This window comes from Phyllobates terribilis, unplaced genomic scaffold (genome assembly GCF_046119375.1).
Source record: "Phyllobates terribilis strain yellow unplaced genomic scaffold, ASM4611937v1 Scaffold_4__5_contigs__length_816908805, whole genome shotgun sequence".
NCBI classification, from domain to species: domain Eukaryota; kingdom Metazoa; phylum Chordata; class Amphibia; order Anura; family Dendrobatidae; genus Phyllobates; species Phyllobates terribilis.
This window is the reverse complement of record NW_027362764.1, coordinates 700,429,845-700,455,754: the sequence shown is the minus strand read 5'-3', so window position 1 is coordinate 700,455,754 and position 25,910 is coordinate 700,429,845. Positions and strand designations below refer to the sequence as shown.

Genomic DNA, 25,910 nt, shown 5'->3' with positions numbered 1-25,910 from the left:
AGAGTTGACTGAATGACTGATCAGAACTAGCATGTCTTAATGATGGTTACACTGTTTCTAAAAACATTCACACTAACGATGCACGTTGTTCTCTTGTACATGTGGTGCAAAAATATAATAATATCTTCCACGATTCCTCTAGGCCTCTTTCACACGTCCGGATAATTCTGCTACTGGAAAAACCAGTACCGGAGATATCCGTGTCCATGTATACGTGTGGCAACTGTGTGCCGCATCAGTATCACACATACCGGCGCATTGGAATCAGCGGTACAGTTAGCGTTGTTTCCAAGCGCCGGGTGCTGAACGCTGCCGTCATCATTGTCCCCTGCTTGTGCTGCGATCAGCACCAGCAGGGGACAATGTTGAGTGTAGTATTCTGCTCCTACTGTCTCCAAAACCTATAAAAATGAGAATAAAATAAAAAAATTCTTATACTCACCTGTCCGAAGATGAAATAAGTGTCCCATGCTGTAATCCATCTAACCGCACACGCTGAGGAGCTGAGGAGAGGAGACACGCTGAGGAGAATGACTCGCTCCAAGAAGCGGGTCCCTGATTTTCGCTGAGCTCACTGAGCGGTGTCTTGTCCCTCAGTGAGCTCAGCGCATTCTCCCCAGTTCCTCAGCGGGTGCGATCGCCTCGAGCCACAGCAGACACTGATCCAGAATTGTTGGTCAGATGGATTACAGCGTGGGGCAGTATGTCGGACAGGTGAGTATTATGGTTGTTTTTTATTTTATTTTTATTCCACGGCACAATGGCTTCAGGGAATTAGGTGTAAAGGTGAGTATAATGTTTTTTTTATTTTATTCTTATTTTACACTTGCTGGACAAAGCGGGGGCAGAGTACTACTCTCAACATTGTCCCTTGCTCACGCTGATCGCAGCGCAAGCAGGTGGCAATGATGACAGATGCCAGCAACACCTGGCGCTTGGGAACAGCAATAACTGTACAGCTGCTTCCCAGGCGCCGGTACGTGTCACACGGATGTCATATGTGTCGTCAGTGTGAACGTGCGCCGGATGTTTTGCGGCCCGTGCTGCGGGTAAAAAATGGACGTCAGCATGTTTTATCCACGGACACACGGTCCGGTCTGTGGAAACACACTGACGTGCACGGACCCATTCATTTGAATGGGTCTACATGTGTCAGTGTCTCCAGTACGTGTGGAAACGGACACTACGCGTACTCGAAACAGTGACCCCTAAATTAGACACCGCTCCCTTTGAGACGTTGTTGCAATGGAAGCCTCAACTGGATGCCATGCATTCATTAGGCAGTAAAATAATGATCTGTGAGACAAGGAAAACAATAATCTCAGCATGGAGTAATAAACCTGCACTCATCCTGCTGTCTGAGGCCATCAAGGAGGTATAACCTAGAACGGTCCTTTCCCAGTCTTTGAGTGCAGCTCTAAAAAGTATGATGGTGCAGTACAGTGTGTACTGTACCTACCACTCACATCAGTTGCTCTAACGCCTCATTCAGTTTTTCGCGTACGAGATTGACCGTATTTTTCACGGACAGAACTCATACCTATTACAGTCTATGGGCCTGTTCACATCTCTGTGTATTTTCATGCACTCAGAAGTCTGCCCAAAATCACAGACATATTTGATTTTGATCTGAGTCTTGAATCAATCTAAGGCCACTGCCCCACTATCAGTATTTGGTCAGTGTTTTTTCTCAGGAGTTGGAGCCAAAACCAGGTGAGGAACAATCAGAGAAAAGGTATAATACAACCCCTGGCAAAAATTATGGAATCACCGGGCTCGGAGGATGTTCATTCAGTTGTTTAATGTTGTTGAAAAAAAGCAAATCACAGACGTGGCACAAAACTAAAGTCATTTCAAATGGCAACTTTAGGGCTTTAAGAAACACTAAAAGAAATCCAGATTAAAAATGTGGTACTCAGTAAGGGTCATTTTTTTCAGACCAAGCAGAGGGAAAAAATTATGGAATCACTCAATTCTGAGGAAAAAATTATGGAATCACCCTGTAAATTTTAATTTCCAAAACTAACACCTGCATCAAATTAGATCTGCTCGTTAGTCTGCGTCTAAAAAGGAGTGATCACACCTTGGAGAGCTGTTGCACCAAGGGGACTGACATGAATCATGGCTCCAACACGAGAGATGTCAATTGAAACAAAGGAGAGGATTATCAATCTCTTAAAAGAAGGTAAATCATCACGCAATGTTGCAAAAGATGTTGGTTGTTCACAGTCAGCTGTGTCTAAATCTGGACCAAATACAAACAACACGGGAAGGTTGTTAAAGGAAAACATACTGGTAGACCAAGGAAGACATCAAAGAGTCAAGACCGGAAACTTAAAGCAATATGTCTCCAAAACAGGAAATGCACAACAAAACAAATGAGGAACGGATGGGAAGAAACTGGAGTCAATGTCTGTAACCGAACTGTAAGAAACCGCCTAAAGGAAATGGGATTTACATACAGAAAAGCTAAACATAAGCCATCAGTAACACTTAAACACAAAAAAATAAGGTTACAATGTGCTAAGGAAAAACAATCGTGGACTATGGCTGACTGGATGAAAGTCATATTCAGTGATGAATTGTGAATCTGCATTGGGCAAGGTGATGATGCTGGAACTTTTGTTTGGAGCCGTTCCAATGAGATTTATAAAGATGACTGCATGAAGAGAACATGCAAATTTCCACAGTCATTGATGATATGGGGCTACATGTCAGGTAAAGGCACTGGGGAGTTGGCAGTCATTACATCTTCAATAAATGGCCAAGTTTACATTGATATTTTGGACAGTTTTCTTATCCCATCAATTGAAAGGATGTTTGGGGATGATGACATCGTTTTTTAAGATGATAATGCATCCTGCCATAGAGCAAAAACTTTGAAAACATTCCTTGAAAGAAGACACATAAGGTCAATGTCATGGCCTGCAAATAGTCCGGATCTCAATCCAATTGAAAATCTTTGGTGGAAGTTGAAGAAAATGGTCCATGACAAGGCTCCAACCTGCAAAGCTGATCTGGCAACAGCAATCAGAGAAAGTTGGAGCCAGATTGATGAAGAATACTGTTTGTCACTCATTAAGTCCATGCCTCAGAAACTGCAAGCTGTTATTAAAGTCAGAGGTGGTTCAACAAAATACTAGTGATGTATTGGAGTGTTCTTTTGTGTGTTGGTTTTTCATGATTCCATAATTTTTTCCTCAGAATTGAGTGATTCCATAATTTTTTCCCTCTGCTTGGTCTGAAAAAAATTACCCTTACTGAGTACCACATTTTTAATCTTCATTTCTTTTAGTGTTTCTTAAAGCCCTAAAGTTGCCATTTGAAATGACTTTAGTTTTGTGTCATGTCTGTAATCTGCTTTTTTTCAACAACATTAAACAACTGAATGAACATCCTCCGAGCCCGGTGATTCCATAATTTTTGCCAGGGGTTGTAGAAACAAGTCACCAATTCTGCATTTATCACCCACTCCTGGTTTTGGCTCCCACTCCTGAGAAAACATACTGACTGAATACTGACCAATACTGATAGTGGCGCCGTGGCCTAACTCTATGGGTCCGTGAAAAGTATCGGACAGCAAGTGGGTGCGATCTGTGAGATGTCCGTTTGTCAAGGGCCATTTGATAAGAGAACCTTGAGAAAAACTGATGAAACTCTGACAAAACTCAGTAGATAACTGACACTGACCAAACTGTGATGAAAAAACACTATTAAAACATGGACCCTTTTTTGCGTATGAGAAAAAATACAGCCGTCTGGTGATGCTTAATGGTGCATATAAAAAGTGCAGGGGGCAGTGGTGGAGCCGCAGGGACCATTCTGATTTCCACTTCCCTTTGCAAACCCCAATTCAATTAATGAAAAAGTGGAATCTGGTTTATTTCACTACTTGGTGGACATAATTTTACAGCATCTCCAGTGATCACAAAATGATGAGCAGAAAAGCTCACATACCTTCAGAGAAAATGCACAGGATACATAAGTTATGAAGTTTTTTTCATCATCTGGCAGAGGTAACAAGACAGAGACATGCTGCTGGCCCTGAAAGTGCAAACAACCAGGTAACAACTTGATTTGTAGGCAAATTGAGACTAGCATTTAATCCTTCACACATGACTCAATAAACTTAGGCCTCATTCAGACGTCTGATTTTCACGGATAGCACTAGTACCTCTGATAGTCTATGGCAGGAAACCAATGGAGAAATTCCAGCACTCATCTAGTATTTGAACAAGTAAAAACACTTATTTTCGTAAAAAAAATATAAAAAAAAATCCTGCACATGGAACAATTCTGACGCGTTTCGATCATGTAGTGTGCTCCTAGTTGTGGCTAAGAAAACTATGTGCGCAAAACGCGTCAGAATGTAGCTGTATGAGGGCTGTTTGCAGGACAAGCTGTAGTTTTAAATGACGCCATTCATTTTACAATACAATGTACTGGAAAATGAAAAAAAAAAAATAGAAGAGGGATAAAATGGTGAAAATAAATGCAATTCTTTTATTATTTTGGGGGCTTTCTCTTTGTTCATTCTGTTGTAAAAATTACCAGGATGCATGATTATCTAGGTCATTATGACTACAGCAAAATAAAACCTGCGTAGATTTTTTTTTTATTTAAGAAAGGATAAAAAATGTTGAAGTTTGTAAAAAAAAAAAAGTAAAAATTTGGGGGGATTTCTGTCTCATTTTTCTGAGACCCGTAATGATTCTATTTTTCTGCCGTGAAGGCTTCTGAGAGCAGTCTGATTTTATCACAGACTCATTAACTTGAATTTGGCGATTTTGAGCCGATCTACGAGAAAAACTGACGTCTGAACGAGCCCTAACACCAAAATAAAAGATGAATACCTACTTTGAACAGCAGCAGCCAGTAGAGTCCAGTCCCCACAGTCACAGCGAAAAACACATCGGCCAAAACTCCAGCATACAAAATTAGAAACTGAGTAGCAGTCTAGGAATTGAAAAGGACAAAGGAGGAATTAAATCAAATATTTATAAAATGGGTCGATCCCTCAATGATTGGCTTTTGGACTACAGTTGTCACCCAAGAAAAAAGTCAGTGTATAGTCTAAGGCCCAGAGACTGGCAAACTTCATGCAGGTCTTGGTGAGGGGGCATGGTGGGTGCAAGGCACCTGATTCATTAAGAGGTGCACACCTGTGTGTGACTAGCCACAAATTTTACTCTAGTCCAGGGCTGTCAAACTCAAACATACAGAGGGCCAAAATGAAACCCTTGGACCAAGTAGCGGGCCAACAAGTATACAATATAATGGGTCCCACATAGTCCTCCATACAGAATAATGGCCCCATATAGTCCTCTATACAGAATAATGGGTCCCACATAGTCCTCCATATAGTACAATGGCCCAACATAGTCCTCCATACAGAATAATGGGCCCCACATAGTCCTCCATACAGAATAATGGGCTCCACATAGTCCTCCATACAGAGTAATGGGCCCCACATAGTCCTCCATACAAAATAATGGGCCCCACGTAGTCCTCCATACAGAATAATGGCATTACATAGTCCTTCATACAGTATAATGGCCCCACATAGTCCTTCATTCAGAATAATGGCCCCAAATAGTCCTCCATACAGAATAATGGCCCTATATAGTCCTCCATACAGTATAATGGGTCCCACATAGTCCTCTATACAGTATGATGGCCCCATATAATGCTCCATACAGAATAATGGGCCCCACATAGTCCTCCATACAGAATAATGGCCCCACATAGTCCTCCATAGAGTATAATGGGCCCCAAATAGTCCTCCATACACTATAATGGGCCCCACATAGTCCTCCATACAGAATAATGGCCCCACATAGTCCTCCATAGAGTATAATGGGCCCCAAATAGTCCTCCATACACTATAATGGGCCCCACATAGTCCTCCATGCAGAATAATGGCCCCACATAGTCCTCCATAGAGTATAATGGGCCCCACATAGTCCTCCATACACTATAATGGCCCCACATAGTCCTCCATAGAGTATAATGGGCCCCACATAGTCCTCCATACAGTATAATGGCTCTACAAAGTCCTCCATACAAAATAATTGGCACCACATAGTGGTGGTGGTTCTGGTGCCGCGGGCCAAATAAAACGACCCTGTGGGCCAGAGTTTGCCACATATGCACTAGTCCCAGCTGGAGTAAAATTTGCGGCATAGTGAATAACACCACTCGTTATGTATTTGGCGAGCTGCAGCCCCCGCGCCCCAGCTTTTCCCATTTTATCAGAGCTGACAGCTGGGTGAAAACGGCATGAGAAGGGCAAAAGTTGAAAAATTTTATCGCTGTCTCCAGTTGAGCCAAAATGTTGTGATTTTTAAAAGCTTTTTAAGCTAGAATACTGGCGGAAATCCTTTGCTGAATCTGGCCTAGGCTACGTTCCCATGATGAGTATTTGATATTGCAGATTTTTTTGTAGCATTTTTGTACCAATTAGCTAAACTAGGTTACTTCTGTTTTTTATTGTATTTTTTTCCAAACATTTTTCTTGAGTTGCCTGACTTGAACCCCATAGAAAATATTTTGTGGGATTTGAAGAAGGCGGCTGCAGAAGGAAAATGCCAAGAATATCATCAAACTGGAGGCAAAGACTCCCGGAATGTTTTTTGGATCATAGCAAACAGCAGAACGGTTGTACATTTTTCTAATTAACCTAATTTTCAATGGGCGTTGATTAATTTTGATTGCAACTACTATTCAGAATAGAAGAAGTGTCTAAATGTTTGCTGCTATATGAAGGAACTACAAGTTTATGAAATTCTATATTATGATACCAAACGCTTATTTTTGCACTTATTACCTGTAGGTCGATTACTTGACTACCGATTCTCCTTTTCCAGGCTGCAGTTTTCAGAAGGGACCACAATACAGCCAGACCACCCAGCACCCCCAAAGCCACCTGTAAAATTAAGGCCAATTATAACATGCACCCAATGGGTGAAAGACCCCAGAGAAAGCTAATAACAGATCACTTACGTCTGCCTGGATGAGGGAGTCTGACTGGTTCATTTCATACTTTACTGAAAAAGAAACCTGGAACAAGAAAAGCATCCTGTAAACTACATGATCCTCATTGCTTGTAGAACTACAACCCTCAGCGTGTCAGCTGCTAAGGCACGATGGGAGCTGAACATAGACAAAAGCAGGGGAGTCACAGATTGGGTCTCACCGAGCTCTGGACACATTGGTCCATGTTTTTAAGTGATCCATAAAGAATATGACGTGTTCTATAAACCCTAATTCATGTTGTGATTTTTCAAAGCCATACTAATTTTCCATAAGGAAATATAGGAATCTGACACGTGACACACTCTGCATGATATTTTGTTATTCTAGGAAATAATTTGTGAGCATAATTATTTGAAGAAGCACTCCTCCTATTCCCATCAAAATTTGTATCCTCTTTATATATTGCAGTCATCATATTATATAGCACTGTGTACTTACAATTGCTCATTTTGCCTTTCTACTCAGATAATTCTTCTCTTTTCCATTAGGTCTATGACATCCGGTGATTAAAAACAGACTAGCTGACTCCTTTTAAGGCTATGTTCATACGTTGCGTTTTTGCTGTGTTTTTTTTCTGCAGGTAAAACCTGTTCTCTGTTTACAAAAAGCAGGTTTTGCTGCGTATTTGCTGCTTCTTATTGTCTCTTGTGCATTCTGATAAAGTTTAGTGCCCCCTCAAAAAAACATGATGCAACTTCCTTAGGCTTTTGTACCAAAAATGCAGGAAAACCTGATACGTGCGCTTCTGCACTTACTCATTGCTTTCTATGGGTGTAAAAACGCTCCAGAAACGCTGAAAGAAGTGACATGCTGCAGTTTCCAAAAGCGCAGCAGTTTTCCAAATCAGTCAGAAAAAAAAACTAATGTGTGTGCATGAGATTTCTGAAATCTCAGAGCTTTTGCTGGTACTGTAAAACGCCGCTGAAAATTTGCATAAAAAAAAGCAGCACAAACGCAACATGTGAACACTGACTAAACTCTATGTAGAAACAGGAAGTCACTTTTCCGTGCATGAGTCATCACTGAAAAAAATCCCTGGCAGCGGGCAAGAAGGGAGCAGCTGGGTCAGGAGTTGAAGAGGGAAATGATAAATGCAGGGACAAGAGACTTCCTGTTTCTACATAGAGCAGAGAAAAGAGAACAATTCACTGGTAGAAAGGCAAAATGAGCAATTGTAAGTACACAGTGCTATATAATAGGATGACTGCAATATATTAAGATAAAAATTTTGATGGGAGGAGGAGGAGGAGTGCTTCTGTCAATGTGGACCGTACCTGTACAATCTGGTTGTCTGGGTTCTGTACTTGTACATCTGTGTATTCAACAATCATCAGTGGAGGGTAGATTGTTCCTCTATGAGCTTCTGGTACAAGGCTGATACTAAGGGTGATAAATTTAGTTTAATATATGTAAAATCAGTGTTGTGGAAAGTTAGAATATACAAAATATGGAGCAGTATTTTAATCTTTTTAGCTAGAGACCTAGATACTGTTCCCGCTAAGCTGGGCAATACAGAATCACATGTAGTAAATCACATATGGCAAGATAATCAGGACAGCATAACAGTCTTAAAGGGGCTGTCTGGTGAAAACAAGTTACCACCTATCCACAAGATAGTGACAACTGACTGATTGGTGGGGGTCCGATCCATTAGGTAGAAAGGGGCACTTTCATCCCAGCATGCAGCAGTGCGCATGTTCAACCCTTGCTCCGTTAATTCACAACAGGGCTACAAAGAGCAGCATTTTGTTATTTTCCTGCAGCCCCATAACAAATTAATGGAGCAGCGATTGGGCATCTGACCCGGTGCTCCATTTTGTAACAGGGATAAAACTGACCCTTCTGGGATAATAATTCCCTGTTCCAATGATGGGTGCAGATCTCAGCGGATAGATGATCCCTTTAAAATGTCGCAAATTTATTACAGTGGCTTATGCTAAATGATAAACGATGTATTTTAGACCGTCTAGTCCACACATGTCAAACTCTGGCCCGTGGGCCAAAACTGGCACGCAGGGTGGTTTTATATGGCCCGCAACACAAGAACAGCCACTCCTATGTGGCGCCATTATTCTGTGGAGCACTATGTGGGGCCATTATTCTGTATAGAGGACTATGTGGGGCCATTATTCTGTATGGGGGACTATGTGGGGCCATTATTCTGTATAGAGGACTATGTGGGGCCATTATTCTGTATGGGGGACTATGTGGGGCCATTATTCTGTATGGGGGACTGTGTGGGGTCATTATACTGTATGGAGGACTATGTGGGGTCCATTATACTGCATAGAGGACTATGGGGCGCCCATTATTCTGTATGGAGGACTATGTGGGGCCTTAATACTGTATGGAGGACTATTAGGGGTCCATTATACTGTATGGAGGACTATGTGTGGTCCATTATACTGTATGGAGGACTATGTGGGGCCTTAATACTGTATGGAGGACTATGTGGGGTCCATTATACTGTATGGAGGACTATGTGGGGCCTTAATACTGTATGGAGGACTATGTGGGGTCCATTATACTGTATGGAGGACTATGTGGGGCCATTATACTGTATGGAGGGCTATGTGGGGTCCATTATACTGTATGGAGGACAATGTGGGGCCCATTATACTGTATGGAGGACTATGTGGGGCCCATTATTCTGTATGGAGGACTATGTGGGGCCCATTATACTGTATGGAGGACTATGTTGAGCCCATTATTCTGTGTGGAGGATTATGTGGGGCCCATTATACTGTATACTGGTTGGCCTGCGACTTTGTCCGAGTTTTTCATTTTAGTCTTTTGTGTGTTTGAGTTTGACATCCCTGGTCTAGTCTCAGATTACAACACCTGTTAGCTGGTGTAAACTGCACCAAAGTTCTGACACATTTAGCTGTGTAAACCCACCATAGCATTAAACAGCATCCACATCTAGCACAGTGAAAAGTAAGGTCCCCCCCATACACATTACATAGCTGTCCGCTGTACGACATACGACTGACTCCCCATACACAAAGCGCTCCTGCACTCTCTATGGCAGCGCCTTATCTTCCTTCCCAAAAGAAAGATCAGATGTTGAAATTCCAACAGGGTAGATCTTTCTTCCCCCAACTTTAGTCTATGTGAGTGTCTTTACTGTCTGTACCTTGGTTGTCTAGGGCAGAGTTGAAAGTTATCTATAATACTCAAAGGCAGTGAAAAAGGGTTACTATCAGTATACCTGCTGGTTTTAGGACAGTAAAGTGTTAATGTTAATATTCCTGGTGGTCTAGAGCAGTAAAGGGGTTAGTGTTAGAAATCTTAGTGGTCAAGGTCATTGAAGGGCTTAATCTCAATATCCCTTGTGGTCCAGGGAACTGGGGAACTGATTCCTGTATCCATGGTGGTCTATGGGCATGGAGAGGTAATATAAGGATCCCTGGTGGTCTACGGCAGTAAATGTGGTTAGTGTTAGAAATCCTAGAAGAGTTTAAACTCAATATCCCTTGTGATTCAGGGAATTGGGGGACTGGTTCCTATATCAATGGTGATCTATGGCCATGGAGAGGTAATGTAAGGATCCCTGGTGGTCTAGGGCAGTAAAAGGGACAATGCAAAAATCCCTGGTGATAGTATTGATTCCTCACTGCATTAACCAATTCCATGAAGGCAGGGTGAGGATGCAGAGGACTGTGCAGCTGTAACTCTACAGACACATAGTTTTCCCAGTGATTGGGTAAAGTAATTCAAGAGAACCCAGCTGAATACTCATCTGATGAGAGTGTATGTCAGACAGAGGTGGGTCCATGTGCAAGAACAGTATATGGGCCCTTCTCACTCTAGTAGGTCATCATAATGCACAATTCCACCTGCTTCAGAGGAAGAAGAGAGCCCCCTGACCTATTGGGCTCCTGTGTTGGTGCAAAGGTTGCACCTATGGTATGCCCAACCCTGATATATGCGATTTCAATGGAGAAAAAAGTGCTAAACACATTTGTCAGCAGTTTATCTACTATGAAACAAAGGACTGGGCATGCTGAAATCCAACATGCCCAATCCTTTTTTCTATACAACATCTGGCACCAGGAAGCGATACACATTAGACTAAACGACGATTCTGCTAATAGAAGGCGCGTTCAGTCTACTCTAGTTTGATATGAAGTTTATAGACAGTTTTAGGCATAAAGTCTTCTTGGCAGTTATCACAGATAACTTTCCATTTTCTAAACCACTGAATATATGACAGTAGTAAGATACATGGCCTTATGATTTCTATTACTTTGTATATACGTCATTCTTCAAACAGGAATTTCCATTGTGAGCAGGTGACAGTTACACATTATTCAACGCTATTCCTTTACCTGATTGTTATTTTCCTGGCAATTCGGATTACATGGGGCAAACTGGTTAGGGTGTTTTCTCTCCCACTCAGTGAGTCAACCAGGAGTATGCGCCGCGTCAGGATCCAATTGTTAATGTTGTTTCCTTGGAGAACAAAAGTTACAGACAGGTTAACTCATGCTACGTCTTAAGAACCACAATTGGCCCGAAATGCGTCACCGAGTAATCTATTTCTTTTGGGATTGTTTCTGAAGCTGTCTTGAACAATAAAATTAGATTTTTTTTTTTAAGGGAAATCTGTCACCAGGTTTTCGCCACCTAATCTGAGTGCAGCATAATGTAGGGACAGAGACCCTGATTCCAGTGATGTGTCACTGACTGGGCTGCTTAGTGCAGTTTTGATAAAATCACTGTTTTATCAGCAGGAGATTATCACTAGAGGACTGGGAAACCTACTGCCTTGTAGTCCTCCATATTAAAGGGAATGTGTCACCCCCCTAGGCGATATCAGACCTCTACTATGGACATACAGGTTATAGAAAAGTAAATCTATACTTACCTGTATGGTTCATGGTAGAGGTCTGATTGCAGAGAAAAGTGTTTTTATCACCTCTGTTTTCCACAGGCTTGGCGTCCCCCGGACGCCAAGAAATCCCCGCCTAGCTGTTTATTATTCCCTAAAATCCCTGCCTATGTGTGTATGTATGTGAAGTATTTCTCTCAGAAAATTATTGCAATTACACGTTTTATGATACACATGTTTATTTCCTTTGTGTGTGTTGGAACAACACAATATAACAGAGAAAATAAGGCAAATTGGACATCATTTCACATAAAACCCCCAAACTGGGTTGGACAAAATTGTTGGCACCTTTCCAAAATTGTGGGTCAACAACTTTGTTTCAAGCATGTGATGCTCGTTCAAACTCATAAAAAAGCTAGACTGCAGTTTGCCAAAATGTACGTGAGTAAGCCAAAATCCTTCTGGGAAAGCGTCTTGTGGACAGATGAGACCAAGATAGAGCTTTTTGGTAAAGCACAAAAATCTATTGTTTACCGAAAATGGAATAAGGCCTACAAAGAAAAGAACGCAGTACCTACAGTCAGATATGGTGGAGGATCGAAGATGTGTTGGGGCTGTTTTGCTGCCTCTGGCACTGGGTGCCTTGACTGTGTGCAAGGCATCATGAAATCTGAAGATGACCAAAGGATTTTGGGTTGCAATGTAGTGCCCAGTGTCAGAAAGCTGGGTTTGCGTCCTAGGTCATGGGTCTTCGAGCAGGACAATGACCCCAAACATACTTCAAGAAGCACCCAGAAATGGATGGAAACAAAGCGAAGGAGAGTTCTGAAGTGGCAGCAATGAGTCCGGATCTAAATCCCATTGAACACCTGTGGAAAGATCTTAAAATTGCTGTTGAGAGAAGGTGCCTTCAAATATGAAACACCTGGAGCAGTTTGCAAAAGAAGAGTGCTCCAAAATTCCAGTTGAGAGGTGTAAGAAACTTGCTGATGGTTATAGGAAGCGATTTTGTCCGGTCCATTTTTTGGGGTTTTGTGAGAAATTATGTTCAATTTTCCATTTTCTCTTTTTGTGTTGTTCCAATATACATAAATGAAATAAACATGTGTATAACAAAACATGTGTAGTGGCAATAATTTTCTGGGAAAATACTTCATTTTCTGGAACAATTTCAAGGGATCCAACACTTTCGGCCATGACTGTATATTGTAAAAGCCACTTCCGGGTCAGACAGAGCGCAATGTGATACGGAGAGTCTGAAGAGCGGTGACGTCACTGAGAGGAGGAGCAGCACAGCGCTGGATACCGGAGAGGACAGCGGAAGGTGAGTATATTAACACATACACTACACTACACTATATACACAGATTTAGTGAAAATAAACTTTATGGGAGGGTTTCTTTAAGCACCGGAAAACCCATTCTTAATAATTCTGTTGTCCAGAACAAAAAAAACTGTATAATTAGCTCTCAAACCAGCACCATTCCCCCCTTCTCTGCTCTGTCACCTGTTGGCTGTGTTACATAGACAATGTAACGTGACTGCTGCAGCCAATCAGTAGATTATCTGCAGCCTTTACTATTCCATCAGGGCGTATATTTTCATTTTATTCTGTACAGAAGAGCTTTTAAGTCGGTGATGTTCAGTGGTGGACAACTCCTTTAAATCCACAATATTTAAATGGACCTTAAAACTTACCTGAATTAATAAATTGGTCATTGTGCTGCAGGTTTCGGTTTAATACAGGTACAGGCCAGATATTCTGCTGTCCGTCAGTCCCCCCATAGGTTAGATACACATCAAAGAACACAGGTTCAGGATGATCACGCAGAAGATTGGAGATGGAGAGTTCACACTGAACAAAAGTGAGGAAATAAGTTTTTGTTACTATAGATATAATGAAAATTGTGCTACTTTTGTCATATATTTATACCCAGGAACCTTTACATGGCTTGCAGCACCTTCATATATATGTGAAGACAATTCATTATTCTAACATTTTGCAATTAGTAATGATCAGTCACTAAAGAGGCAATAGAGATCGGAAACATATATACAAGTGTTTCTCACTAAATTAGAATATCATCAAAAAGTTAATTTATTTCAGTTATTCAATACAAAAAGTGAAACTCATATATTATATAGAGTCATTACAAACAGAGCGATCTATTTCAAGTGTTTATTTCTGTTAATGTTGATGAAAAACACCTGCAAAGGCTTCCCAAGTGTTTAAAAAGGTCCCTTAGTCTGTTCCAGTAGGCTGCACAATCATGGGGAAGACTGCTGACTTGACAGATGTCCAGAAGGCAGTCATTGACACACTCCACAAGGAGGGAAAGCCACAAAAGGTCATTGCTAAAGAAGCGGGCTGTTCACAGAGTGCTATATCCAAGCATATTAATGGAAAGTTGAGTGGAAGGAAAAAGGTGCACAACCAACCGGGATAACCGCAGCCTTGAAAGGATTGTTAAGAAAAGGCAATTAAAAAATTTGGGGGAGATTCACAAGGAGTGGACTGCTGCTGGAGTCATTGCTTCAAGAGCCACCACACACAGACGTATCCAGGACATGGGCTACAAGTGTCGCATGCCTTGTGACAAGCCACTCATGACCAATAGACAACGTCAGAAGCGTCTTACCTGGGCCAAGGTGAAAAAGACCTGGACTGTTGCTCAGTGGTCCAAGGTGGTGTTTTCAGATGAAAGTAAATTTTGCATTTTATTTAGATATCAAGATCTCAGAGTCTGGAAGAAGAGTGGAGAGGCCACAATCCAAGCTGCTTGAGGTCTAGTGTGAAGTTTCCACAATCAGTGATGGTTTGGGGAGCCATGTCATCTGCTGGTGTAGGTCCACTGTGTTTTATCAAGACCAAAGTCAGTGCAGCCGTCTACCAGGAAATTTACAGCACTTCATGCTTCCCTGTGCCGAGAAGCTTTTTGGAGATGGAAATTTCATTCTCCAGCAGGACTCGGCCCCTGTCCACACTGCCAAAAGTACCGATACCTGGTTTACACACAACAGTATCACTGTGCTTGATTAGCAGCAAACTGGCCTGACCTTAACCCCATAGAGAATCTATGGGGTATTGTCAAGAGGAAGATGAGCGACACCAGACCCAACAATGCAGACGAGCTGAAGGCTGCTATCAAAGCAATCTGGGCTTCCATAACACCTCAGCAGTGCCACAGGCTGATCGCCTCCATGCCACGCCGCATTGATGCAGTAATTGATGCAAAAGGAGCCCCGACCAAGTATTGAGTGCATTTACTGAACATACATTTCAGCAGGGCAACATTTCGGATTTTAAAATCATTTTTCAAGCTGTTGTTATAAAGTATTCTAATTTACGGAGATAATGACGTTTGTGTTTTCATTGGCTGTAAGCCATAATCACCAACATTAACAGAAATAAACACTTGAAATAGATCACTCTGTTTGTATTAACTCTATATAATATATGAGTTTCACTTTTTGTATTGAAGAACTGAAATAAATTAACTTTTTGATAATATTCTAATTTAGTGAGAAGCACTTGTATGTATAAATGGATTTTCCTTGCTCTCAGAAACGCGATCGCGCTAATGAAATTGCAATTCTCTGTGCCTTTGGTATCATACAATTCTTACGTTTTGTTCATATGCTGTTCCGAAAAGAAATGCAGCGTCCAAGCGTTTGTCAATGTCGGGACAAAGCTGCAAAGAAATCGAGACAATTAAAATATACATATCTACGGCGTTTCACTCGCAAAAAATAAAACACTTTTATAATGTTATATTCCAGGAAACCTTCAGCAGGTTTTGCACCATACACCAGACACTATGTTAGGTCACTGTAATGCAGATTAAATCTATACCTTATTTTTTGTGATCTTCGCTTCCATTCCAAAGTAATCCCTTATCCAACTGTTATACAAACGAGGCACAAGACCCAGCACTTACAGCTCTCTGGTCTCCTTCCATCTTTCCCTGCCCACCACTGCCCACAGCTCTCTGAGTGACCTGCAACCCCGTCCGAAATCTCATACAGGTGCCGTCATTCCCAGAGCTGTGTATGCACAGTTAATTCCTGATGACGCAGCGAGATCAGGACTATGCATCTGCACATGCGCTGCCCCCTCTGAGATAACGAATGGTGTAGGGAGTGAAGGCGCCTTCGCAAGTTTTCACATGGGGAGGCGGATTACTCAGACAAGAGTGACCTACCAAAACCTAGGATAAAAACAAAATGAGCAAATACCCTGAGGTAAACATCAAATAGTACATGTAAATAACACAGGGTACCTAGTTGACACCATTTTGATCAAAAAAGCACAAAAAACATCCTACCACGACAAGGTGTACCCAACCGGGATGGCCCCATCTCTGGTATTAAACCTCACCATGTGTCAGCAGACCTCAATATAGATGGGGGCAGAGCAAGACCCAGACCTGACTGTTCAGACACCTGCCATGAGAAGCTACTATAGACAAAATGCCCAGCCCAAAAAGGAGGGAGCCACGCCACTGTTTGTACAAAAAAACTGAAATGAAAAACCAAAGAAATGAGCAAGAACATATATTGGTATACGTGCCTCAACAGTTGGATCTGGGTCCTGCTCTGCCCCTATCTCCATTGACGTCTGCTGACACATGGTGAAGTTTAATACTAGAGATGGGACTGTTCCCGTTGGGTGCACCTTGTCGTGGTGGGGTGGCTTTTGTGCATTTATGATCAAAACAGTGTCAACTAGCTGCCCTGTGTTATTTACATTTACTATTTATTTGCTTGTTTACTGCAGGGTATTTGCTCACTTTGTTTTTATCTTAGTTTTTGTCTGCAAGGTGGCCACAGTGTGAACGTGTACCTATACAAGAGTGACCCGTCAGTCAGGGAGCTTGGGACATTTATTAAACCAGGTAAAACTATTAGGTCATTAAAAGGTAAAACTGGTCCATTGCTAAACTAATTAAAGAGCCTGGCCACGACTGGACAACCCCTTCTTAAAAGCCCATCATAAAATAAAAAAACGTCAAATTTACCTCCCGCACCGGCACGGTTCCTGTAATGTTGGCACTGTGTCCCCTCCCCATGAAGACAACCCCTTCAAAAACTATGTGCAGGCTTGCAACTATTTTTTATTATTTCATTCAAAATAACAATGAACCAAAAAAAAGACTTGCCTGCAGCTCCTACGCTGACTTATATGTTTCCATAGTTAGAGACTACAAACAAGCTCAGTACAAACTGATATTTTCTTTTACCTGTAACAGGCCTCTATTTAATGACCTCCATCCACTGAACCGCCCGCGAACATCATATAGAGCCGCTAAAAGTTTAATATTTGTGTTTCGTGACTGTAAAACAAAAAGAGGGGGTTAATCCGCATATCAGAGATGTCAGAAAAGAAAACACAATTGATAATTTTAGAGACACCAAATATTATGTGGCACAGCTCCGCACTTTTAATAATGTCTGTGCCTGGTGTTACAATTCACAACTTTGTCCCTTCTAAGTGAAAAAGATGGAGCCGCATTTCCAGACTTAGCCACTGTTAAAGGACGGCGCTGTGGTGGTAAGGAATGAAAAGGAAGGTGTCGATCTTCTGTGCTCTGCGACCAGTGTGAGTGCGGAAAGGAGGACCCCATCAATCTAATATACTAAGCGCACACCTATATAACCCCTCTAATAAATATGATCCGCTATTTCCTCTCTTTAACCACACCGGTAAGGCCAGACATAAAATTAGATTTCCTCACTTGGTCATTTAGCTTAAAGCTGAAGTTTTCCGGAAATGGAAAGGCAGTAAGGACCCGGGCTGCTAATCCTGGCTGGTCATCATAATACAACCAGGGGATATTGGTTCTCCTGTGAAACACATTAAAAAACAAAATGATATGAACAGCCCCTACATTGTGTCTTGTTCATGATGATGCCATATAGGTTACATTTATGTGGGCTTTTTATTGTACCAGAAAGAAATGGAGTGGACGACTCCGAGTGCAGCCGTATTGGTGAATACGTATCGGAAGAGACCGCAGGCGTCGGCGCTCTGGGCGCTTGTAGAATGCATGTTCATCACACACATGTTCCCTAATGCTTGGCATGCCGTCTGATTGGAGTCCTGCTACAAAATGGATATGAAAAGAGAACAACAATTAAAAATAGCGCATTTATGCATAGGTTTAAACTTTACTGATTTACCTCTGATTAATAGCTGTAAAGTTTCGAAGATAACACTAGAAAAGGTATGTCAAACTCAAACACAGAGGGCCAAAATGAAAAACTTGGACAAAGTCACAGGCCGACCAGTACACAGTATAATGGGACCCACGCAGTCCTCCATACAAAATAATAGGCTCAACATAGTCCTCCATACAGAATAATGGGCCCCACATAGTGCTCCATACAGAATAATGGGCCCCACATAGTCCTCCATACAGAACAATGGGCCCCACATAGTCCTCCATACAGAATAATGGGCCCCACATAGTCCTCCATACAGAATAATGGGCCCCACATAGTCCTCCATACAGAATAATGGACCCCACATAGTCCTCCGTACAAAATAATAGGCTCAACATAGTCCTCCATACAGAATAATGGGCCCCACATAGTCCTCCATACAGAACAATGGACCCCACATAGTCCTCCATACAGAACAATGGACCCCACATAGTACTCCATACAGAATAATGGACCCCACATAGTCCTCCATACAGAATAATGGACCCCACATAGTCCTCCGTACAAAATAATAGGCTCAACATAGTCCTCCATACAGAATAATGGACCCCACATAGTCCTCCATACAGAATAATGGACCCCACATAGTCCTCCGTACAAAATAATAGGCTCAACATAGTCCTCCATACAGAATAATGGGCCCCACATAGTCCTCCATACAGAATAATGGCTCCACATAGTCCTCCATACAGAATAATGGACCCCACATAGTCCTCCATACAAAATAATAGGCTCAACATAGTCCTCCATACAGAATAATGGCCCCACATAGTCCTCCATACAGAATAATGGACCCCACATAGTCCTCCATACAAAATAATAGGCTCAACATAGTCCTCCATACAGAATAATGGGCCCCACATAGTCCTCCATACAGAATAATGGGCCCCACATAGTCCTCCATACAGAACAATGGACCCCACATAGTCCTCCATACAGAATAATGGACCCCACATAGTCCTCCATACAAAATAATAGGCTCAACAGTCCTCCATACAGAATAATGGGCCCCACATAGTCCTCCATACAGAATAATGGGCCCCACATAGTCCTCCATACAGAATAATGGACCCCACATAGTCCTCCATACAAAATAATAGGCTCAACATAGTCCTCCATACAGAATAATGGGCCCCACATAGTCCTCCATACAGAATAATGGGCCCCACATAGTCCTCCATACAGAATAATGGGCCCCACATAGTCCTCCATACAGTATAATGGGCCCCACATAGTCCTCCATACAGTATAATGGGCCCCACATAGTCCTCCATACAGAATAATGGGCCCCACATAGTCCTCCATACAGTATAATGGGCCCCACATAGTCCTCCATACAGAATAATGGGCCCCACATAGTCCTCCATACAGAATAATTGCCCCACATAAGGGAGGTGGATCTGCTGACGCGGGCCAAATAAAACTACCCTGCGAGGAAGATTTGGCCCACGGGCCAGAGTTTGACATGTATGCACTACTGTATCATGCTATCTTTTAAGGGGAGTGTCCACCTCTAAACAATCCTTGCTTAAAGGGAATCTGTCAGAAGGATCAACCCTCCTAAGCCGTCTATATGGACATGCAGGTCATAGGAAGCTGAATAAAATTATAGCTTGAGATCTGCGATCCTATGTTTTATTTCATAGAAATCCACATTTTGTCTTAACATGTAAATGAGCTATGAAGATTTATGGGCCAGAAATAGATCTTCCTGAGAATCTGCCTTTAGAGATTATTATAAATGAAAGACATTGTTACCAGTGTGAGACATGTAGATCTGGAGAGCAGACTGTCAGTCATTAGATGTTTCAATCTGGTAACGTCTCCTTTCATTTATAATAATCTCTGGAGGCAGATTCTCAGAGAGATCTATGTCCGGCCTGTAGATCTTAACAGCTCATTTACATATTAAGAAAAATGTGGATTTGTTTGGAATAAGACATCGGATCACAGATATCAAGGTATCAATTTATTCAGCGTCCTATGACCTGCAGGCCCATATAGACGGCTTAGGAGGAATGATCCTACTGAGAGGTCCCCTTTAATCAATTCAGGGTACCAGAGAAAATAAAAACAAATGTATACTCACCTCCAGTAGCAGTGCTGTTCCAGCAATGTCAGCACTGGTGTTCCCTGTGGGTGATGTGACACTGTTATATCACATGACCGCTGCAGCCAATCAGCAGCTGCGGATCAGCTTCAGCTCATCAATATCCATTAGATCGGATGTCCGTTCTAAAGAAATAATATGCAGCCGCTGATTGGATGTTGGAATGGATCTCCAACATCTATACTGTAAATTATATTGTTAATTGTACAAAATATGAGACATTACAATATACTGCACATACTGTATGTACTATACTTCTTACCAGACAAGCTGCCGCCGATGCCTGCAAGTGCACGGAAAGCCATTCAGAGCGTAATAATACTCCCTGAAAACACAAACATAAGCAGAAGTTTGGCTTCACTGTCTTCACATTATGTATAAAGTCGATTCTGCCAAATACAAATACTTACTAGCTGCCCAAATCGAATAGTTGAAACAACTCTGGACAAGATATGACCTGCTCCATTAAAACATATGCCGCCAGCCTAGGAAGATAAAGCACCCTTTAAAGCGCCTGTTAGAGTAAAATAAGCCTTAAGCCACATTTCAATTCTTTGAAATGCTACTTAATGGGATTGTCCTCTACTCAGACCACCCCTTCTCAAGCATTTTCCCCATGTAAAATGATAGCAGCTATACTTATCTCCGGTCTGGGTGCTGTCCCAGGGCTTGTGTGACATAATGAAGCCAAATCAGCGACCGCTTCACTCTCTCTTCCTTTGGGCTCAACTGATACCCAGAAGAAGTGAGAGTGTGCTGCTGCTTTTTGACGTCCTCCGGGTGTCAGTAATGTCCAAAGGAGGTGACAATGTAGTGGCCGCTGCCTGGCTGCAGGGTTCACATGACATAAAAATGTCACGTGAACCCCGGGAGAGCAGGCGCCGACAGCGCTGGAAAGGCACCAACACCGGAGGGCAGTATAGCTTAAAATATAGTGATTGAGAAGGGGTTGTCCGAGTAGTAGGCAACCCCCTTTAAAATTTAGTATTGTATGATCTGTATATTTTTCTCTTCTATCTTTCTAAATCTCTTCTTGATATTTCAACAAGCAAGGTTTTCTAATATTTTCTAAACATGATTTCTACACGCTCCGAATTAATCACCTTTTCCCGTTGCTTCTGTATTATGCTCAGCTTTGGAATTTACTAGCGAACTATTTATATTACCGACAGTAGCTAGGCCTCCCGATGTTTTAACATCTCATTATATTCTAACATTTTTACCTAGATACTGAACTTTTCCAAGAATTATTTCTACATGTACAGTATATAAAATATACAATATTAGCATATAAGTGAGCAGGCGCACCGGAGCAGAGGTAACAACGCACGCCTGGTAGAATAAGATATATGATATTGAAATAATTCAGAAAATTCTACACTTCATCGGCGTTTCTGGTTATTCTGCCTTTCAGCCGCCTTCTAGGGAGGACAAATCACTACTCCAATAACACTTTATCAAGTGTATGATAAATCTACAAGATCCATAAACTTTAACATTAAATCCTTCTTTTAATAATCTGTCACAATTAAAAACTATGGATGCCTTTGACAAGAAAAAAATAAAAAAAGAGGTTTACAAATATGTGTGATGTTATGACTCAGAACCAGGGAGCTTAAAGGTTTGAAACGCATAAACACTCCCACGTTTAACATGTGCTTTTGGATTTACCTGATGTGTCCTTTTATACAATTTTTTAAAAATAAATATTATTAATTTATTTTGTATCTGCGAGTGCTGGATCCTCAACTACTTTTTAAATATGTACGTGGGATATATGTATTGTGTATATGTGAAAGTCCTAGTGTACATGCTAAAAGGGCCCGTGACTTTTTGGCTTTTGTCTGGCCGGAATAGTGAAGTAGACTATGCTTCTCCATCCTGCAAGATCCAATGAAAATTAAGGAATATGTTTTTATTGTTTAACAAGTCTGTTAGTGACGGATGACAATGTTAGGCAGCCGTCACAGCCTCTGTTTATGTCACGGGTGTGTCAGACAGTCGCCCTGCAGTGGGTTGCAGGAGATCTCTACATTTGGCATTGCAGACAGTTTCTTAGATAAGAGGCTGTCTTTAGGACCGAGTGGCTACCTCTCTCTTGCTAATTAGCACTCTGGCCTGGGTGTATATATACCTGGTGTGTTTGAGAGGGAGTCGCCGGTTATATCCATTTCTACTTGTGAAGCTTAGCAGGAGCAGTACTTTGTCCTCTCTGGAGCTTGAGGCCGTGTGCTTATTTGGAGTTCATCTAAAGCTAAGCTATTTCCGCTATTTTGTCCACCCTTGTTGTCTTGTTGCCTTGTTGAATTTAGTGGAGGTTGACTAGTGCTCATCTCCTCCCATCCCTAGCCGTAGCCATACGCCAGGGAGAGTAGGGCGAGGCACACGTGCTGCGATTGATGAGGAGGTAATATAGGGACGATAGTTGAGACAGGGTGACGCTAGACTAGACTAGGAGGTCTCCACTTCCCCCCCTTTCCCTAGTGTCTGGGCTCCCTTTCCCTTTTCCCTATGTGTTGCACTAAGACTTCCCCACACCTGGCGTGACAGTTTAATCTATAAATTGGGAGTTTTTTTTTTCCAGCGGTGGCCATGAAACATAGAGTGAATATTGTTTAACAATAGTATTTTTAAGCTAATTACCAAAGTATTTGGCAGGTTGCAGTTGCAAGAGTTGGTCTTATTGATGAACGTCTCATGACATCTCTCGCACCTAGGATGATAACATAAAACAATACCTTAAACCTCAATAGTACAGGGTCCCTGAGGATATTGAATACATGGATGAAATAAAGGTCTGCATTAAGACCAAAGTCATTATGTTCTTGTATATAGTGATAGCGCCTGAATAAAATGGTTTTACAGGTTAAAAAAACTGCACAGATGAGTAATAAGGTGGCCTAGATGGTAATGACTCTTATTCAGATGATTGCTTTTCATGTATGTGACCGATCCATCTATGCCGCTGTTTAATGCAGTTCATCTACAAATAATCATCTGTTTTTACTCCGAGTCATGGATCAAAATTACCCATACAAGTTTATGGGAGTGTGAAAATCAAGGACGGCATACGGAGCATGCATATGGAGGTCATCCATGTGCATTTCCTGTGCTGTCCATTTTTAACATTGAAACTTGCAGGATAAACTTTGTAATCTTTTTTTTTTCTTTTGGCATAAGCCAAAAATCACTGATGGTCAAAAATGAACACAAAGACCAAACACTGATGAAAATCTGATCCAATACACTGATAAAAATTGGTCTGTCCCCCACAAGTATGAGAAAATAAAACAAATGTCTGACTGAGGCCTAAAACCATAGCAGTGCATGCTATTACAGTTATACAGAGATTATTGGAGATTTTTTTTAATGGTCTCAAGGTCCCTCTAGATTTATTTTCCCAGCAGAGAAACATTAGGGTATATGGACATAAAAATAATTGCTATGCACATGTTCCGTCTTTTTTAAAGGGAGCCTGTCACATGAAAAAATGCTATTAACCTAGAGATAAGGGGTTAATAGCGTTCTGAACCTCCCTGGCGCCCGCACTTTGAGCTATGCTGCTGGGAGGAGATGAACTTTGTTCCCCCTGGCAGCGTTCGAGTTTCAGTCAAGGCTCTGAGTATAGAGTGGCGACACCGCACCCCCAGCACTGACTGACAGAAGGCTCAGCATTAGTGCCGGTTGTCAGTCAGTATCGGGGGCTCGGTTGCAGCTGACGCTCTCTATACACAAAGCAGTCACTGAACCTGTGCTGGCGCCGCCCCTACACTGACGAGCAATAGGGTAACGATGTTTTGAACTTTTGATTTTCAGGCTCCATATCTCACCATCCACTACTGCTTCGATCATGAGACTACCATCATTTTATAGACAATCATCTTGGCTGTTTCATACATAAATTTGACTTGCATATGATTAGTTATGCAGATTCTTGTCATGTCACTGCATTGTTACTGTTTTGCTCCTGGTGGTGGAAAAATCGTTTTCTTCCTGTATGCTACAAATTACTGTCATGATTCCTCCGCTCAGTGAGTGACTGTTTTGCTGCCCAATGGAATCTGGGTCATGCTGAGTTGTCGGTGTTTTGAATGATAGCTCAGTCGTCCAAGGTTGTGATGGGCGTTGTGAGCTGTTGGTACTCTGATTGACAGATCAGCCGTCCAATCTATAAATGAGAGGTGCTGGGCTTTCTCCAGGTGTTCTCTGTTCTGGAGATTGCCCAGCTACTTAACTGAGCTGTCTACCTCTGATCCCTGCCAGACATAGTTTGTGCTTCCTGGTGAGTGCTTGCCTGATTGTTGTGCTGATCTTCAGCTGTCTGACCCTTTGGACTGTGTTCTGACTATCCCTTCATCTTGTCCTTTTGCTATGATCCGCTATCTCCTGGTATTTTGACCCCGGACCGTGGCCTGACTTATGCCTTTGCCTTTCCCCTTGGTTTTCTACATGCTCTCTTGGTAATGGCCACGGGACGTCTGACTTTTCTGCCTCAAGGTCTGTACATGAGTAGTGACTAGCATCACATTTACAACCTGTTCTCACATTCCCTAATAGCTCAGTGTGATATTAGGTTTTTTCCCAAGCGAAAGGTCACTGGTTCGAATCGAGGAGCAGCAATGAAGAAGATTTCCCAAGAAAAGACAAACAGAATCATCGATAGTGGCCTCTTGGCAAAGAAAATTGCCAAACTGCATCATGTGAGTGCCATGACAGTTGGAAGAAAACAAAATGAAGTTCGTCTATCCATTGAAAAGCCAAGAGGTGAACGTTCAGTCAACAAGTTGGCTCATCACAGGGTCTATCAGTTTTCGCCCGACAAACATGGCAGTGGAGGTGGCTCGTATGCTTCGTAATATTGAGATCACAGACGTCCATGCAAGCACTGTGTAATGCACGTTACATAAGTCTGGAATGGTGGACAGAAAAAAGGTGAAGAAACCTCGACTTCAATATCATCATAAGAAGCGTTGGCTCAAGTTTGCAAAAAAGTAAGAAAAGTGGACAGTAGACGATTGGAAACGGGTGATTTGAAGCGATGAAACGAAAGTCAATAGACTAGACTCTCATGGGTGCAAATGGGTCTGGAAGAAACAAGGGGAAAAAGGGGACAATGGATCGACAAATTGAAGGAACTGTCAAGTTCAGTGGAGGAAGCTATATGTGAGTATCTTACAAGACGAGTTACTTCATACATTCGAGTAGTATGGGTATGAAAAGGACGACATAGTGTTTCAGCATGACAACGACCCGAAGTATACGTTGAGATTGGTGAAGAAATGGTTCAATGACAATGCCCCCATAGCAAGTTAATAGCATATTTTCATGTGACAAGTTACCTTTAACTTCTATTAACCGCTTCAGACTTCGAAAGCCTTGAAGCAGCTGAAAAAAGCGACCTGTATATTCTTATATTTTTCAGGTGGCTTCTGCTTGGAAACCACCACTATCTAAAGTAAAAAAAAAATGCTGGAGGCAAAGCCCCTGCAAAAATGACAAAAAAAAATACAAAGAACATACTGTACTTCAGGAAAAACACCGCTGCCATTTCTCCTGCAGCGTCTTCTGCTTTAAAATCTGTGCGACTTCACCAGCGTCTAAAGCAGGGGTCTCAAACACGCGGCCCGCGGGCCGCATGCGGCCCCTGAGGCTGCTTTATGCGGCCCGCAGGCACAAACCCCTTGACGATCCCGACCTGGTCCAGGAGGA

At 42.1% G+C, this 25,910-nt stretch overlaps 1 protein-coding gene across 5 annotated transcripts in view; it reads right to left on the bottom strand.

Annotated features, from left to right (window-relative positions):
• The window catches only part of TMEM67 (transmembrane protein 67), a 92,316-nt gene that overhangs the window by 21,753 nt on the left and 44,653 nt on the right, over positions 1 to 25,910 (bottom strand). For 4 of the 5 annotated variants that reach the window (XM_073679596.1, XM_073679592.1, XM_073679591.1 and 1 more), the window contains 14 exons: positions 22,845 to 22,914; positions 20,612 to 20,686; positions 20,464 to 20,526; positions 17,818 to 17,972; positions 17,605 to 17,713; positions 17,110 to 17,202; positions 15,496 to 15,561; positions 13,568 to 13,724; positions 11,367 to 11,490; positions 8,310 to 8,415; positions 7,003 to 7,059; positions 6,827 to 6,925; positions 4,858 to 4,956; positions 3,958 to 4,044 (listed from right to left, as the gene is read on the bottom strand). In XM_073679596.1, coding sequence (XP_073535697.1) covers positions 3,958 to 4,044; positions 4,858 to 4,956; positions 6,827 to 6,925; positions 7,003 to 7,059; positions 8,310 to 8,415; positions 11,367 to 11,490; positions 13,568 to 13,724; positions 15,496 to 15,561; positions 17,110 to 17,202; positions 17,605 to 17,713; positions 17,818 to 17,972; positions 20,464 to 20,526; positions 20,612 to 20,686; positions 22,845 to 22,914 — 1,360 coding nt within the window. The remainder of the gene's footprint in view (positions 1 to 3,957; positions 4,045 to 4,857; positions 4,957 to 6,826; positions 6,926 to 7,002; positions 7,060 to 8,309; positions 8,416 to 11,366; positions 11,491 to 13,567; positions 13,725 to 15,495; positions 15,562 to 17,109; positions 17,203 to 17,604; positions 17,714 to 17,817; positions 17,973 to 20,463; positions 20,527 to 20,611; positions 20,687 to 22,844; positions 22,915 to 25,910) is intronic. The other variant, XM_073679593.1, reaches the window with a different exon arrangement.